The sequence below is a fragment of the Amaranthus tricolor genome, chromosome 9 (genome assembly GCF_026212465.1).
Source record: "Amaranthus tricolor cultivar Red isolate AtriRed21 chromosome 9, ASM2621246v1, whole genome shotgun sequence".
Lineage (NCBI taxonomy): Eukaryota > Viridiplantae > Streptophyta > Magnoliopsida > Caryophyllales > Amaranthaceae > Amaranthus > Amaranthus tricolor.
This window is the reverse complement of record NC_080055.1, coordinates 27,810,484-27,825,568: the sequence shown is the minus strand read 5'-3', so window position 1 is coordinate 27,825,568 and position 15,085 is coordinate 27,810,484. Positions and strand designations below refer to the sequence as shown.

The window sequence follows — 15,085 nt, the reverse complement described above, 5'->3', positions numbered from 1 at the left end:
ATTGTAATGAACTTGAGCATATTGCTACTACTCTTACCAATCTTGGTACTACTATTTCCGATAGTCGTTTGGCTCTTCAAGTTTTACATGGTCTAACCTCCGACTCCGAGTATCGTACATTTCGATCTTTGGTGCAACATTTAAATCCTACTCCTTTTGATTCTCTTCGGTCCAAGCTTGAATTGGAAGAGCATACTAATAATAAACAACTCTCAACAACGGATATTTTGGCTCTCACATTGATGAAGAACATAGCGAAATGCGATATTTGGTGAGAATTGTAGAATCCCGTGAACTATTTCAACCAAAAGCTTAAATTGGTGGTTGAGGCCTCAAAATATGTTATATATTCTAATAAAAAGCATTATTTTATGTTTTAAGACATTTTATTCGTTTTGTACCTTTGTGAGATTTCTTTTATTTTTTACAGGGAGATTTACGTTAATTTCTTTTATGATTAGAAAGGAGTAGCCTTTGGGAATACATAAACAAGTGTACGAGAGTTGTTGTATTCTAATTGAGGCTTGTATTGTATTCATTTAGAGACTCCTATTGTTAGAGGTTGTAGGCTCTAATGGGTGAGTTTGCGAGAGATTTTATTAATGTGTTGTTGAATGTTTAATGACATATACTCCCTTCGTTATTTAATGAAGTTTCCATAAGAAATATTTATGGAAATTCAGAAAAATAGAATATTTTAAACAGTAGAGATATTATTTTATTGAATAATTCTAATAAATTTAATGTAGGAGACGTGGGGATCATAAATATCTAAAAATATTAAAAAAAAGTTAGAAGAAAAAAATATGGAGACCACAACTAATAAAAAAATATTTTTATAAAGTTAATGGAAAACATGTGGAGACCATTAAAAATATAAAAATGTTAAAATAAAGTTAGTGGAAGATATGTGTAAACCGAAAGCATTATTAAAATATTAAAATGAGGTTGATTGAGGTTATATTTGTCAAAAATTTGTGATATAATTGAAAATATTCCTTATGAGAACAATAAAAAAAAAATCCAAAAATGCAAAATGAGAACTTCTATAAAAAAATGTTTGGAATAATAATTACTCTTGAGAGGAGGTGCTAAGACACCTTTAAACATTGTTGTATGTGCTTTATAATGATTCATGATAAACTATTTTAATTCAATCAGTCTTTTGAGAGATCGTTTCTCAGGCCCAATCCATTAAAGTTAATGCCTACTCTTACTCTACTTTTTTCTTTATGAGCCAACCCAATCAGAAATGGTCTCTTAAAAAGACCGTCTCTCACAAGAATTTGTGATTTTAATTTGATTGAAAATAAATTAGAAAATTACTATAGACAAGTGGCAGAGAAAATTAATTTTTTCTATAGGCAATGAGAATTAAAAATCTGTCACTAGAGAAAAAGAAGAAACTCTTCACTAATAAGTTAATTCATCATCAATCATTAACTACACATCATAATAATTATTCATCATCTTTAAACATCTATAATACAACGTATAACAAATTTTTAAGATGTTAGTAATTATTGATATAAAGTTTAATTGAGTGAATGTGAATCAAAATGTCAAGTATATCATTGGGTTATTGATAGATAATCATGCAAAATGCCACAAATTGATTATTATAACTATTAACCAACATGGGTATTTTTATATAATTATTGTAGCATTTTATTTCAATTCCATTTAACTTTTAATTAAAGATAGAAAAGAAAGGAAAAATTAAGAGTACCTTAGAAAAGGAAGATTGTCTTTCTCAAAAGCAAAAGTAAAGAAAAATGACATGTTTCCACATAAATAATATGGCCCAACTTATCTACCAAACATCCCAAAATGGCTCAAACATCCATTAATTACAAGCTAATATACATAGTATTTTTGACTAAGTTTACATATTTACATTGAACATACCACCCATAAGCCAAAAAAGACTATCTTATATGAAAATACTAAAACTACTCAAAAATGTTTACAAAGTAGTACATAAAGAGAAAGGGAGTATATATCATACATTATTAAAATTAGAAAAATAAACTACTCCCTAACAAGTAGTATTATAAATAAAGATGAAAAAAAACATAATTTCAAATTGAAATTAGCAAACTTAATTAAACAACTATAATGCAAATACAAGGCCGCATCAACGTATTGTGATAAAGTATTTGAGTTTATCGTGACTTAAATATTGGTCGTATTGACTATAAAATTATCAATATTGAGCGTGATATCCATTTTGCGGAAACCATATTTTTGCACTATAGAACCAACCTTAAACTATTACTTTCTCGAGGTAAGATTGTTTGTTACGCTTTGATTAAAATCGAAGTGTAATAAACAAATTTTGTTAACCCCAAACACTACCCCAAATTTTCTCACCAATAAAACAAACAATCTTCCTTACATTAGACCCTTGATTCTCCCCTATTTCATCAACTTCTTCAACTGAGTCAACTCGACCCAACTCAGTATCAACTCGGTCAGACCCATTAAATCCATTAACATCATCATTAACCTTACAAAACCCATTTGGATTAACATCAATCTTATCATGATTAACACCATTAATATCCAACTTTAATCCTTTCCCATTATTCTTCCTTTTCTCTCTTTTACTTAACCCTTGTTTCTTCTTCCTCTGAGCGACCAAATCATCTTCAAAAGCATCAATAATCTCATGAATAAGCTGACGATTAGGGGAAGAATCCCAACGAACCCAGAAATTAGTGTAACAAGAGAAACAATAACAAGAAAATGAAGGAGAATGGGGTTTATTAATGGTGTTTAGATGTTTTTTAGAGGATTTTTTAGATGGGTCAAAATCAAAAGGGGTAGTAGAAGAACAAGAAAGAAGGTATGATAAGATTTGTTTGTCATCAGAAGAAAGGGTAGCAGTAAGAGTGAGAATTGCAGCAGGAAGATAAGATAAAGAAAATTGATTACAAGGAGAAGGTGAAGGATGGATTTGACCTTTGTGATAGAGTTTTTTCATGGTTTTTTGTGATTTTGTATGTGTTTTTGGGTTGATTTGGGAGAAGAATATGAAGAAGAAGAATTTTTTTATGGGTTTTGAGTTAGGGTAATGGGTTATGTGGGTATTGAGATTTTGGGAGAGTTTGCAGGGGGAAATGAGAAAATAGGGTTAAGGAATGGTTGAAGAGTCCTTTTTTTTAAATTGAGTTGTCATGTTGGACCTTTTTTTTCAACTTTTTAGTGTTTTTATCAAGGTTAGCTCCACTTTATTGACATGGTGAGAGACTACGGTCAACAGTTAACAACTAATTGTCAAATATCTTTAATATAACTTGTTTGTGAGTGATGGATTGTAGGATGTAAGTTATTAGATATTTAGGTTTTAAACTATCATTTTAAGGTTTTGGTTGAATTATTTTTTGATATTGTGTCAGAAACAACACAATATAAAATGACGAGTTTAACTTTCATTCATGATCTATGATTGAGTACACAACATATCATACGATTGCAATTATCAGCTTAATACGAATATTTATGGGTATATGCAAGGTGATTGTTTGTACATGGCTCTAAAAACAAGAAGTCCTGAATATAGTTTATATTAATTTATATTATTTTAATTTATTTATTTGATTTTAGGTTCTAAATAAAAAAAATACAAAATGACTAGAGTATTAAATTTTATTGAGTTGTGATCTACTCCTGAATTTGAACTCCTTACACCTACTTGTAAAATAGACTTTTATGACTAAGCCATTTTTTAATTGTAAATATTGAAAATATTTTGATTTTTATATAATATAATGATTTAAAAAGTTTGAGAGGCAAGATTTGCCTTTGATTTTAAGTTTCAACTTTTAAGTTCAAGTCTCAGACATAAAATAATACCAAAACTAAAATTTATAATTTAATTTAGTTATATTCTTTCATTTCCTTTATAATTGATTCCCAAAATACTTGGCTAAAACAAGTATTATGAAAAAAAACATTAAAAATTTCAAAGAGCCTGAGGAAATACGCATTAATTTCCAGTACTTACGAGTGTAATTAGGGTTAGTTTAGTTAATTAAATAGCATATGCACACGACAATACGGCATGGTTTTACTGGTTATCAATGATGTCACATAATCAGTGGATTTGGTAAAGAAAATTGTTAATATGCAGTAATTAAGATGTGATTAGAGCAAGTTAATTTTATGCAATCAGATTATTACTTACCTCATTTTTGATTTGTTACAATCCTACAATTTCTTCCATCCCTCTCGTCACTCATGAAGAGGGATTGACCTAGAGAAGAATAATTTAATATAGTGTGAGGTTTTAACTATTAGTTTAGCTTAAGTTTTTAGTTGAGGCTTTAGACGGCTAGAATATATTATATATTCTAACAGTTTAAGAGTCGGAGCTAATTTGTATAACTGATCACATAAGTTTGATTCGAAATGAACTGTGCAAGTGTCATATTCATATTCATTTGTCGGGATATTTTTGTTATTGGGCTTGTACACAATAAGATCTGTAAAAGAGAACAGTTAGCTGCACATTAATTTGCTCGATAAAGTTTCTTTTTAAAATAAATTGGTAATAGAAAAAGTAGTCCATTAAATTTAAGTCAATATTTCTCATTCTTTTACATATGACTGCATATGAATTATTTTTGTAACACTACTCTTCACATTTTAATTGGACGGGAATGTAATTTTTTTTGCCTCTACAAATTTGGATGAGCCTACAAATTATATGATCAAAAATATTTTTGCGCTTAATATTATAGTTGTCCATTGTTACCTACACCGGCGAAATCACATTGGGGCCTAGACCAGCGCCTGTTTCTCAAGTCTATTTTGCAATTTCTTGGGGAGTTTTTCGATCATATATTGTTAGTATTGCTTTATATTTTTTCGACCTTTTAAACTTTTATTTTTTGATTTGCCTCTGATTGCCCACATGACTATCGACCGACAAGGACAAAGTTGGCTATCATATCGAGCTTCAAATTGTTTAGTGTACATAAAAATTATTTTCATGTACAAAGTTAAAATTCACTTGAAGTAAATTTAGATTTCATTTACATTTTTTGCGAAGTAATATATGTTATTAGTGTTTTTTAATAAAAAAGTTAAAATATCAACAATAAAAATAAAAGGAGTATTATATTATTCATTACGCCTTAAGTTTTCAAGGGTCTTTTTTATCTTTCACCTCGAGATCTAAAGCGGAATATTTCACTTTAAATGAACAGTAGTTGAGATTCAAACCCGTGATCTCTTGTTATGCTAGTTTCTGCTAATACTATGTCAATGAATCAACTCAATCAAAAACTCAAGTTAGTTGTTGAGCTTTCAGGATATGTTATATAATCTAAACACGCCCTCATATAATTTGTTCCACATTCTTAAAAGAGAAGATAATATATATATATTAAGTTTAAAGAGTAGGTAACTCCTACTAATTCTAATTGATTAAGGGAAATTTTACATGGTAATATCGAACTTTTATGAAATGCCAATGATAGCACTTTTTGACTTTTATAAGACTTTTCCACATAGTAGCATGCAATTTATGCCTTATCCAACTGCCATTTCTATTAAATTTTTGTCAATTTCCGTTTAATTCACTATTTTGACGTTTCTACCCTTATTTAGTATTGGTTCTTTTTTTTTTTTAATTTGCCCAAAACATTTGAGAGCGTTGATAAATTAAATGGTGAATTAAACGGAAATTGACAAGAAAAATGCTACGATAGTTAGATAAGGCATAAACTGGATGCTACTATGTGGAAAAATCTTACATAAGTGATACCACTGACGTTTCATAAAAGTTCGATACTACTATTTGAAATTTCCCTTAATTTAATAGCAGGAGCGAATCTAAAAAGTAGTCACTAAGATCACTTGAAATCACTTAAATCCATAATAAAAAATCAAATAGTACATATAAATATTCTTTAGATGAATTGATCAATATATTGCTTACATTATTCATTTATTTGGCATTTTACATAAACTTTTTATTTTTTATTTCCAAACCAAATAATAACCCAAATAAACCCTCATCCTTCAGAGTTGAGACCGGCCATCTGATGTCTGCTATCTTGCCAAATCAACTAGAATCCCATTCCCAAATCAACGTACCACTCCGTTTATTGTCTGTTGTCTCGCCACCAAGGCACCACTGCACCACACCAGCCACCGGGACCATCCAAGACCTGCCGCACCAGGGACCGACGGCCTTCTACTCTTCTCTTCAATCTTCATAATTAATTGGACCATTCCTCTTCTGATTGAAAATTATCTTTTCTTTTTTATTTGCAATTTGTCATTTGAATTTTGATCTTGATGCTGAAATTAATCATTTTAATTTGTGGTAAGTCATTTCTAAGGATGAAATCAAGTATTATTCGATGGTGTTATTGAAATTTTTTTTAAAGATTTTTGAATTTTGATTAAACTACCAATTACTCAATCAGGGTTGTTAATTATGAGGTTGTTGAATTGGATAAATTTGTTAGCATGAAGTATATGTATTGATTTGATGAATTGAAATTATTAAACGGTGATTATAATTTTTTATTTTAAATTATTTTTGAAGTGATAATGTTGAAAATTAACTCACATTATTCATGTATGATCTTACATATAAAAATATGAAAATTATCGAAAATTTAACTGACATTTAAGTTTGATAGATCTACTACTATTAATTAATTTTAAAGTGATATCTTATGAATTATCAAAGTTGTATGTAATTAATTCTCGTTTTATGTGAATCTTATTATATAAATTATACTCTACAACTTTACAAATGACTAAGGAATAAATATTCCATTTAATGAGCATGGACGTTGTAATGGCTAATGACAATTGAATATATTAGTGATTACACAACAATGTATAGGTGTATAAGCTCAAAATGAACTTACGGCCCGTTTGGTACATGGTATTAGAGGGCGGTAATGGTAATAAAATTAGTAATGAAAATTTTGGTTGTTTGGATGCCTTCAATGGTAATGGATGGTAATAAAATAAGGTAATGAAATTATCAAAAGGGTCATTTTCATTACCATCAAACAACATGGTATTAGGCGGTAATGGTAATGAAGTATTACTGTGGTAATAAAATAAGGTAATGTTGTTTTGAGCTGAAGAAAAAAAAAGGTAATATATGTAATTATCCAAAAAAATATTATTATTAAAAAAAGAATCATTAGATAGAATAATTTAGATACAATAATACTTTTAGATACAAATATACAATAATGAAACTAAGAGTCATTACCATTTTTTATTACTAACAACCAAATGCAATCAATGGAATATTATCTTTCATTACCATTCTTTAGTCATGCACACCAAACAAAAGAATCTTCATTACCAATTCTCATATCCATTCCTTCATTACTATTGCCATTACAACATTTCATTCCCATTACTTCATTACCAACAACCAAACGGGCCGTTAGTCCACGCTATTTATATCGTGTAATCTTTTTTAATATGTTATTTATAAGTTTACATTCTTCACTTCTCTTTCAATTTATTTAATTACGCTTTTTAACTTACATTCCTTAAATTTATGGTTAATTGGACTGAATTTGAGGTGAAAATCTTCAAGGCAATGTGAAGAATTAAACCAGCCTTCAATTCTTTGTAATGTGATGGCCAACAAACCCCAAACACAATCAACACAGTGAATGCTCACACAACAAACAGAACAAAACTATATGAGCGATTCTTGAATTGAAAGACTAGGAGTTTTGATCCTCCAAGGCCAACAATTCCCTAATTGCAACCAAGGACTACTCTCAATTGCGAAAGGTGATGATCTTGCACTACTCAAGATCGTTAAATGTTCATACACACTCAAGGAAAAACAAAGGAATGAAATCCAATGTATTGATATTTCTGAAATCTCAAAGTTAGTGTTTACAAGGCTAAGACCATCTATATATAGACGTGAGGGACGGGGAAAATACAATGAGACTACTAATGACTCAATAACTAAATATAACGGTCATTAAAAGACACATGCAAAACATGTGCACTTTAAAAATAGAACAACTAAACTAAACTATGCAGTCTGACTACTTGAAAGACAACCGTTAACCAGGCGACCTTCCACCAGTTTTCTAGTGTCTTTGCAGAAATAGACAAAGCTGGTTGTGAGCCTTGAAGGAAAGATTGTAGTGCAAAGATTCCGTTTCTACCCTTGATGATCCAGCAGGGCTGAAAATACGCTCTGGCCAGGACTCACAAGGTAGCTGGTCAGCAGATGCCATCAGCTCCATTCTGTTCTGTTTTGAACCATCTGCTGATTGCGCGACCTTCATCCACTCTTCTTGGGATCTTCCAATGGCTGATAAGAGGATCCTTGTATTATGGCAGGTAGATCCAAGTGTGAAGATTCCATTTCTACCCCTTGAGTCCCCCAAGGAGTCTAGGCTTGCTCTGGCACAGGTCATCAAAGTCTGCTGGTCAGCAGTTTCAACCCGACACTGTTGTGTAGTTGCTGTTGAGTGAGTGACCTTCAGCTCTGTTTCTTGGGGTCTTCTAATGTTTGACAGAAGGATTCTTGGACCATGGCAGGAAGGTCCATGTGTAGAGATTGCATTATTACCTTCTATGCTTCCAAGGTGTCCATGCTTGCTCTGGTAAGGGCGTGCAAGGTCTGCTGGTCGCCAGTATTGATCAGACTCTGTTGCTCTGATGTTATGAGTTCTGTGTTCTGTTTTGCAAGATCTGAATCCTTTCCTTTGTTTTGTTCTGCAGCCTTGTTTCTTGTATGAGTTATTTTTGAACCATCCCAAATTGGTTCATTAATGCACACTATTATACAGTGCACTATTAAATTCATAAAAAATCTAACTATTTTATATATGACATATTAACATCCTGAAATCAATAATAATAGTCTATAAAATACATAAATCTTAATTAAAAATAATCAATGGCTTCCTTAATTAAACTCCGCAACATTCTTTGTGGAGGCTCCTCGTCATATATCCAGGGTGATCGGTGATCCCATGCATACGTTTCGGGAAGAAAAATAACTGAATCCATTACAAATAAAAACAACTATCAGTTCCCTTCAATAATTCCTTACCAGATCAACTTGTGTTTTATGAGATTGTCTTATCATGAGAGATAGATTTATATAATTAGCCTGTTTTTTAATTCATCACTATAAAATTATAAATAAACACTTTAACACACTAAATGTGCATAGAACAACTCAATAGAAATGGTCTCACCATGAGACCATTTCATTTAAGAATTTGTGATAAATATATGTTTGTTGTGACTACATATGTTTTTGGATAAAAAGTGTTTATTTTGCAGTGTCGAATAATAAATCATTTACAAATTCTTGTATGAGACGGATTCAGTATGAGACGCAACACATACGTAAATTAAATAACTCAACTAATACAGATTATTAGCATATGAGCTTTTTGTTTTGAGCTCGTCTCAACGAGAAACAGTCTCACAATAGTAGCTCTAAATCTTTATCATATAGCTTGTTAAGTGATTTACTAGTTAATTGTATCTGAGGGAATATTTATTAAATTAGCACATCTCATTACCTTTGTGCCCTACAAATTTTCAAAGCCTCCAAGAATTGGTCGTATATCTTAACACAGAGAACTTTATTTCTTTGCCACTCTTAATGAATCTCCTTTGTCATACTCCTAACTACAGAAACACACAGAATATCAGCCAAATTCATACAAAACAATGTTACAAAATAACACGACGAAATCTGAAAATAAAATTTACGGGAGAAACATTATTAGCAATATAGACCGAATAAAAAAAAAAAAAAAAGATCACGACAATAGACCATGAATTATAAAGCCCGGGAAGCAGACCTCTAACCCAGACTAATTATCATAAACAAAGTCATGTAAGTAAATAAATAAACCTGGGTTTCGCCTCATCATCCACGGTAATCTCAAACCCCTCTGGCAGAAAACAATTGAATCCATCAATTAAATCATTATGCCCCTCAAATAATATCTTTATCCGAGCTATAACACCCTCGACATCCATTCTGCACATAATTAGAAACTATTATATTTTGATATACGCGGAAAAATGTACAAATACACTTCCTCTATATTGTTATAACGAAAACTAATGCAAGAACGAAATAAATAGATTAATAATAGAATTTAAACAAGGATTTAATGTGGTTTACTAACATTGTGTTAACTACATCCACAGAGTAGGAAGAGCATATATTATTAATGCGTGTTGAGTATGGTGACTCTAACTAGTAGCACCATTGAATGGTGAAGAAGATGTTATAGAGAAGGGTTGTGTAGGAGCTGCAGGTTGGTGCGCGGGGTGCGGAGCACCTGCTGCCTTGGTTTGCGGGGCGCGGAGCACCTGCTGTCCTGGTGCAAGATTTATAAACACGCCTGACTCTCGGACAATTGTGAAGCAAGAGAAAGAAGATGTAGCTCATATCATCATATGTCCCTCACTGTTAGCACCATATCTTATAAGGTGAATTGGGTTGGACTATGACAAAAATAAGTGGATGATAGAAAAGAGAGATTTAGATGGAGGTGTTGAATAAGTTTGTAAATGAGACTAAAAGAAGTTGAGTGAGATCATTGTCAAATTTGGAAATTGTGCAAAATGAGTGGATCATATTAAAATGAAAAGTAGTGTTAATGGATAGGGACAAAGAGAATATTACTTTCTTTGTCTCATTAGATTTGCACCACCTCTTTGAAAGAGGTGTAAGTATTAATTTTGTAGTGTGCATATCAAGTGAGGTCAAGACTTGGAAAACTAAGATAAAAAGAGGGAATAAATTTGTGAGTGAAATCTAAAAAGAATGGTGTGACCATTACTAAAAGAGGAAAGTTGCGAAGTAAGTAGAACAACTTAAAATAGAAATTATGTGTAATTAAGTGGGACTGAGGAAGTAATAGTCGATAATATTGTAGGAGTAATTATGCTATGTTTGGCTATCAAAATCAACCCTCATAATCATCTATTCTTTACCAAAACCATAAACCAAAGATTATATATTCTATCAATCCTATATTATTATATCCTCTTATCGTTTAACATCAAAATGAGCATGCAAATAACCCTATGAAAACTGAAATCTTACCTACTGTTCTTAAACTTTTTTAAGATCAACAAGAACAAGTCATACTTTTCCCTTTGATCCCGAAACAAATCCTTCACTTCATTAAGATATTGAAGGGCTTCAAACGTTCCTACATCACGCACTGCGGCTGATGCGTAGCTTCAAATATCAACCAAAGTGATCATACAAAACATTGTTAACAAGAACTTCATTCACTTTTAACAATAGATTTTGTTAGAATTTAGAAAAGTTACCCAAACGAGAAGGAGAAGAGTTAATTCACACACAAACCTAAAGAAGGTTGAGTGTTAAACGAATTGGTAGTAGTAGAAGTTACTCCTCAAGTTTATAAAGAAATGTATACTCTTCTCATTCTCTGATGTTAGACAACTCACATGTGGGTAACAAATGAACACTTCAATGAATTCTAATAAGAGAACTTTTACTAAGTTAGTGTTTGCCAAATATAGTAATGTAGAAAGTAACCCAAAATGGTTAAATAAAGAAACCATAGAAAATATAATGAAACAAAAGAAGTATTCTTACCTAAAACTAATGGAAGGGATATCTGGATTAATGGAAGGGATATCTGGATTGAGGGGCAGATTTTGGCATCTTTGTCTGAGGAGTTGTGAACATTTCCAAATACTAATCTTGACAAGGGAAGTGAGTTTGGACATCCAATCCGGCAAGATTTCTATTCCTTGACATCTCAAAATTCGGAGGGTTTGAAGGGAGGTTAAAAATTGAATCCAACTGGGAACATCTATAAGCTGGGGGAGATTATACAGTGTCAATTCCCGGAGCGAGTGATGAAAAGGTGGTTGCCATGGTGTGCCTTCATTTACCTTCAAATTTGAGCAACAACTGATATTTAACGTCTCCAACGCAATGAGATGCTCCAACCCTCCACCCACAATACTCCTTAACTTCCCACAACTTTCAATATACAAGAATTTTAAGGAAAAAGAAGAGTGGTGAAAGACCACCTCAATTTCTCTCAATGACTCCACCTCTTGATCATTTTTTATTTTCAACTTAGTAAGACACTGAAAAGCAACTGCAGGCATAGCCAACAAACTAAGCCAAGCCACATGGTCTACTTCAATGTTCACTAATTTGGGGGAATTGATCTTTCCTTTCTCATCCTCCAAAACTGTTATTATTTGTAGTGTCTTATTGAAGTCCTTCAAAATTAGGTCTTTTAATAAAGGACACTGCAAAATAGCAACTAGATTTGGGCATTCAATTATCTCTAATGTTTTCAATTTAGAAAGACATAGGGGCTCCATCAACCCTAACCTCCACCTCCATTCTTTCAGCTCTTTTAGTTTATTTAACTCAATTGATTCAAGAGATGGAAACAAGGATGATTCTTTACTAGTTTCAGAGCTATCTTCAATTATGTACTCCAAATTCTTCATCCCACGAAGAATAAGGCATTTTAGATGGGGAAGTTTTCCCAAACATGTTAACTTGTATGAGCTATCCATTTCTAAATCTAGAAGATGTAAATGAATGAGATTTGGGAGCAAGGTCACCAAGTTATTCTCCTTCATCCAACTTGATATTCTCATTTTTTTCAACGTTAAGCCTTTAAGATTAGTATGTGGTTGCATCTCTTCCATCACTTCCATCAGCCTTATTGTTTCTTCATCATCATATACTCGTTTTTCCCTCAACTCAATAAAAATATAATCTAGATGTTCCTTGTTCTTCAAATATCCTCTTTCTCTTCTTCCTTCTTTCTCCACTATTGTAACATTATTGGGGATTCTTATATTGATGCAAAGGTTCCCTTTTAGGTTGTTAAGATCTTTTAGTTCCTCAAACTGATCAAACCAACACTTCCAACTCGAACTTACTCCATCCACCTCAAACTTTGTTAGTGTGTGAAGGCGAGTTAGCTTGTTAATGCCTCGATTCATTGACGTTAGCTCCTCACATCCTTTTATGTTCAATTCACTCAACTTTTCTAGCTTGCTCAAATTTTTTGGCAACTCTTTTAAGCTTAAACATCGTTCTAATTTTAAAGTTTGTAGATTGTACAACTTTACAATTGAGTTAGGAAGCACTTCCAACTCCCTGTTTTCTGAGAGATCTAAGTATCTTAAATGTATCAATTTGCCTATTGAGCTTGGTAAGCTCTTGCTATCAAGCAAGTTCAAGGTCAGTACCCTCAGCCACTTCCAATTTTCTATCAAATCCTTCAGAATGCCGTCACTGCTAACTGAGCTCATTCCACGACCAAAAAATGATCGGATGCGTGCCTGACAACAGGAGGCTTGTTTGATGTCACTTACTTCACAAGCTAGATGTCGAACATTTCCATCCACGGTAGTAACATTCGTAGACACACAAATCTCTTTTCCCGCGACTGTTTGAGCAATGTCATGCATGAGATCGTGTATTTTGAACGAGACAATACCACCATACTCATCGTGTTTTACATCTTGGAAAAAACATCTTTGCAGCAAAATGGAAATGTATTCTTCTGCAACATCTTTGATCCCCTGATCATTATCATGACAAACAATGTAACCTTGTGCCATCCAAAGGCCTATCAACATCTCCTTTTCTATCTCGCAATTCTTGGGAAATATTGCAGAATAAGTGAAACAACTCTTGAGTGGAGACTCAAGTTGATCATAACTTAGTTTCAATATAGGCATGATATCATTTTTGCTTTCTTTAAAATTGCATACTCCAATCTCCTGAAATGTTATCCACTTACTTATATGTTGACCATACAACAGACTTCCTGCCACTCTAATAGCAAGGGGAACCCCAGCACATCCTCGAACAATGTGTTTCCCGATCTTGACCAACCTATCATACGAGTGTACACGGTCCGATTCAAACGCGGTCTTTTCAAACAAATCCCACGCCTTCTCTTCCCACAAGCCTTCTAATTTATGCGTTAAATCACTACGTACAATACTTGCCGTCCTATGCGAACGTGTTGTGACTATTACCCAACTCCCTTTCTGACCACCCAATAAGTACTCTTCCAAGTTTTGCCACTGGTTGCGATTCTCACACCAAACATCATCTAAAATGAGCAAGAATCTGTTGCTTGCTAGTTTTGCTCGAAGATGGCATTGCACCATATCCATAGAGAATCCCTCCATTGATATGTTTTCACCAGTTGAAGCCAGAATCTTACGAAGAATCCCATTAACATTCAAGTGTTCTTGATCATGATCAGATACACAAGTCCACATCTTCAATGCAAATACAGCAGAGGATGCAACTCTTGCATCATTATATACAAGTTGAGCCAAAGCAGTTTTTCCCAACCCACCAATCCCCACAATAGTAAGAAAAGAAACATTATTCTTTTGATCATAATTAGAATCCATCAAAAGCCCCACAATTTTTTTCAAATCATCCTCCCTCCCAACAATTTGATTCGCATACACATAAGAACAAGTCTCCTCCCTTCTCTCTCTAATAGGCTGAGAGTCTACACTAAACCCAAACTGATTATAATTGTTGGTAATAGCCTCCAACTTCTTCTTAATCTTCTTAACCTCTCGAGACATATTATAAGCAACAACAAGAGAATTGTAACGAGAAAAAAAGCGACGAACCTTTTCTGACGGTTTCCCACTCTTCATCAGCTGCTTTTGATCTGCTAGAGTAACAAACTCATCAAGTAGATCATCTGCATCATAAACAGCATCTTTTAGCTGTTGGACATAAAGTAGTTCTTTATTAGACAATACCTTCTTGTGCTCAGCATCAAGGAGTACAGATTTTACAGTATCGACAGTGTCTTTAAGTTCATTGAGTTGGGATTCATACCCAAAAAAAGAACATATCTCTTTCAGCTCTGAACATTGTAAAGCATTAAAGAGAGTTTGAACAACAGACAAAACTGTTCTAACTCCATTTAGGGTTTTCAGATGATGAGCAAAAGCTAGAAGAGAATAATACTTCAAGTAGAAAAGGGGCAAAAGAAGAAAATAGCAAAAGAAGAAATTTAAGATGAATTAATGAGATTAT

At 32.7% G+C, this 15,085-nt stretch overlaps 2 protein-coding genes across 2 annotated transcripts; both read right to left on the bottom strand.

The window, feature by feature from the left end:
• Nucleotides 1–1,823: 1,823 nt before the first annotated feature.
• On the bottom strand, nucleotides 1,824–3,189 carry LOC130824278 (uncharacterized). Its single transcript, XM_057689215.1, has one exon. It carries the CDS (start codon nucleotides 2,984–2,986, stop codon nucleotides 2,342–2,344), a length of 645 nt encoding a protein of 214 aa, XP_057545198.1. The 5' UTR covers nucleotides 2,987–3,189; the 3' UTR covers nucleotides 1,824–2,341.
• Nucleotides 3,190–7,833: 4,644 nt separating this feature from the next.
• On the bottom strand, nucleotides 7,834–15,068 carry LOC130824305 (putative disease resistance protein RGA1). Its single transcript, XM_057689239.1, has 5 exons — nucleotides 11,624–15,068; nucleotides 11,099–11,236; nucleotides 9,893–10,021; nucleotides 9,555–9,663; nucleotides 7,834–9,020 (listed from the first exon to the last, which is right to left on the bottom strand). The coding sequence occupies exons 1-4, from the start codon at nucleotides 14,695–14,697 to the stop codon at nucleotides 9,660–9,662; spliced, it is 3,345 nt and encodes a 1,114-aa protein (XP_057545222.1). The 5' UTR covers nucleotides 14,698–15,068; the 3' UTR covers nucleotides 7,834–9,020; nucleotides 9,555–9,659.
• Between the last annotated feature and the right edge of the window lie 17 nt (nucleotides 15,069–15,085).

Bases quoted from the DNA above. Each gene is read 5' to 3' on its own strand.
- LOC130824278 (XM_057689215.1), bottom strand. From the start codon at position 2,986: ATGAAAAAACTCTATCACAAAGGTCAAATCCATCCTTCACCTTCTCCT.
- LOC130824305 (XM_057689239.1), bottom strand. From the start codon at position 14,697: ATGAAGAGTGGGAAACCGTCAGAAAAGGTTCGTCGCTTTTTTTCTCGT. The intron at 11,237-11,623 runs GTAAGAATACTT...TGATATTTGAAG, and splicing joins ATCCCTTCCATTAGTTTTAG to CTACGCATCAGCCGCAGTGC. The intron at 10,022-11,098 runs GTAAGATTTCAG...AATTATGTGCAG, and splicing joins AAAAAGTTTAAGAACAGTAG to AATGGATGTCGAGGGTGTTA.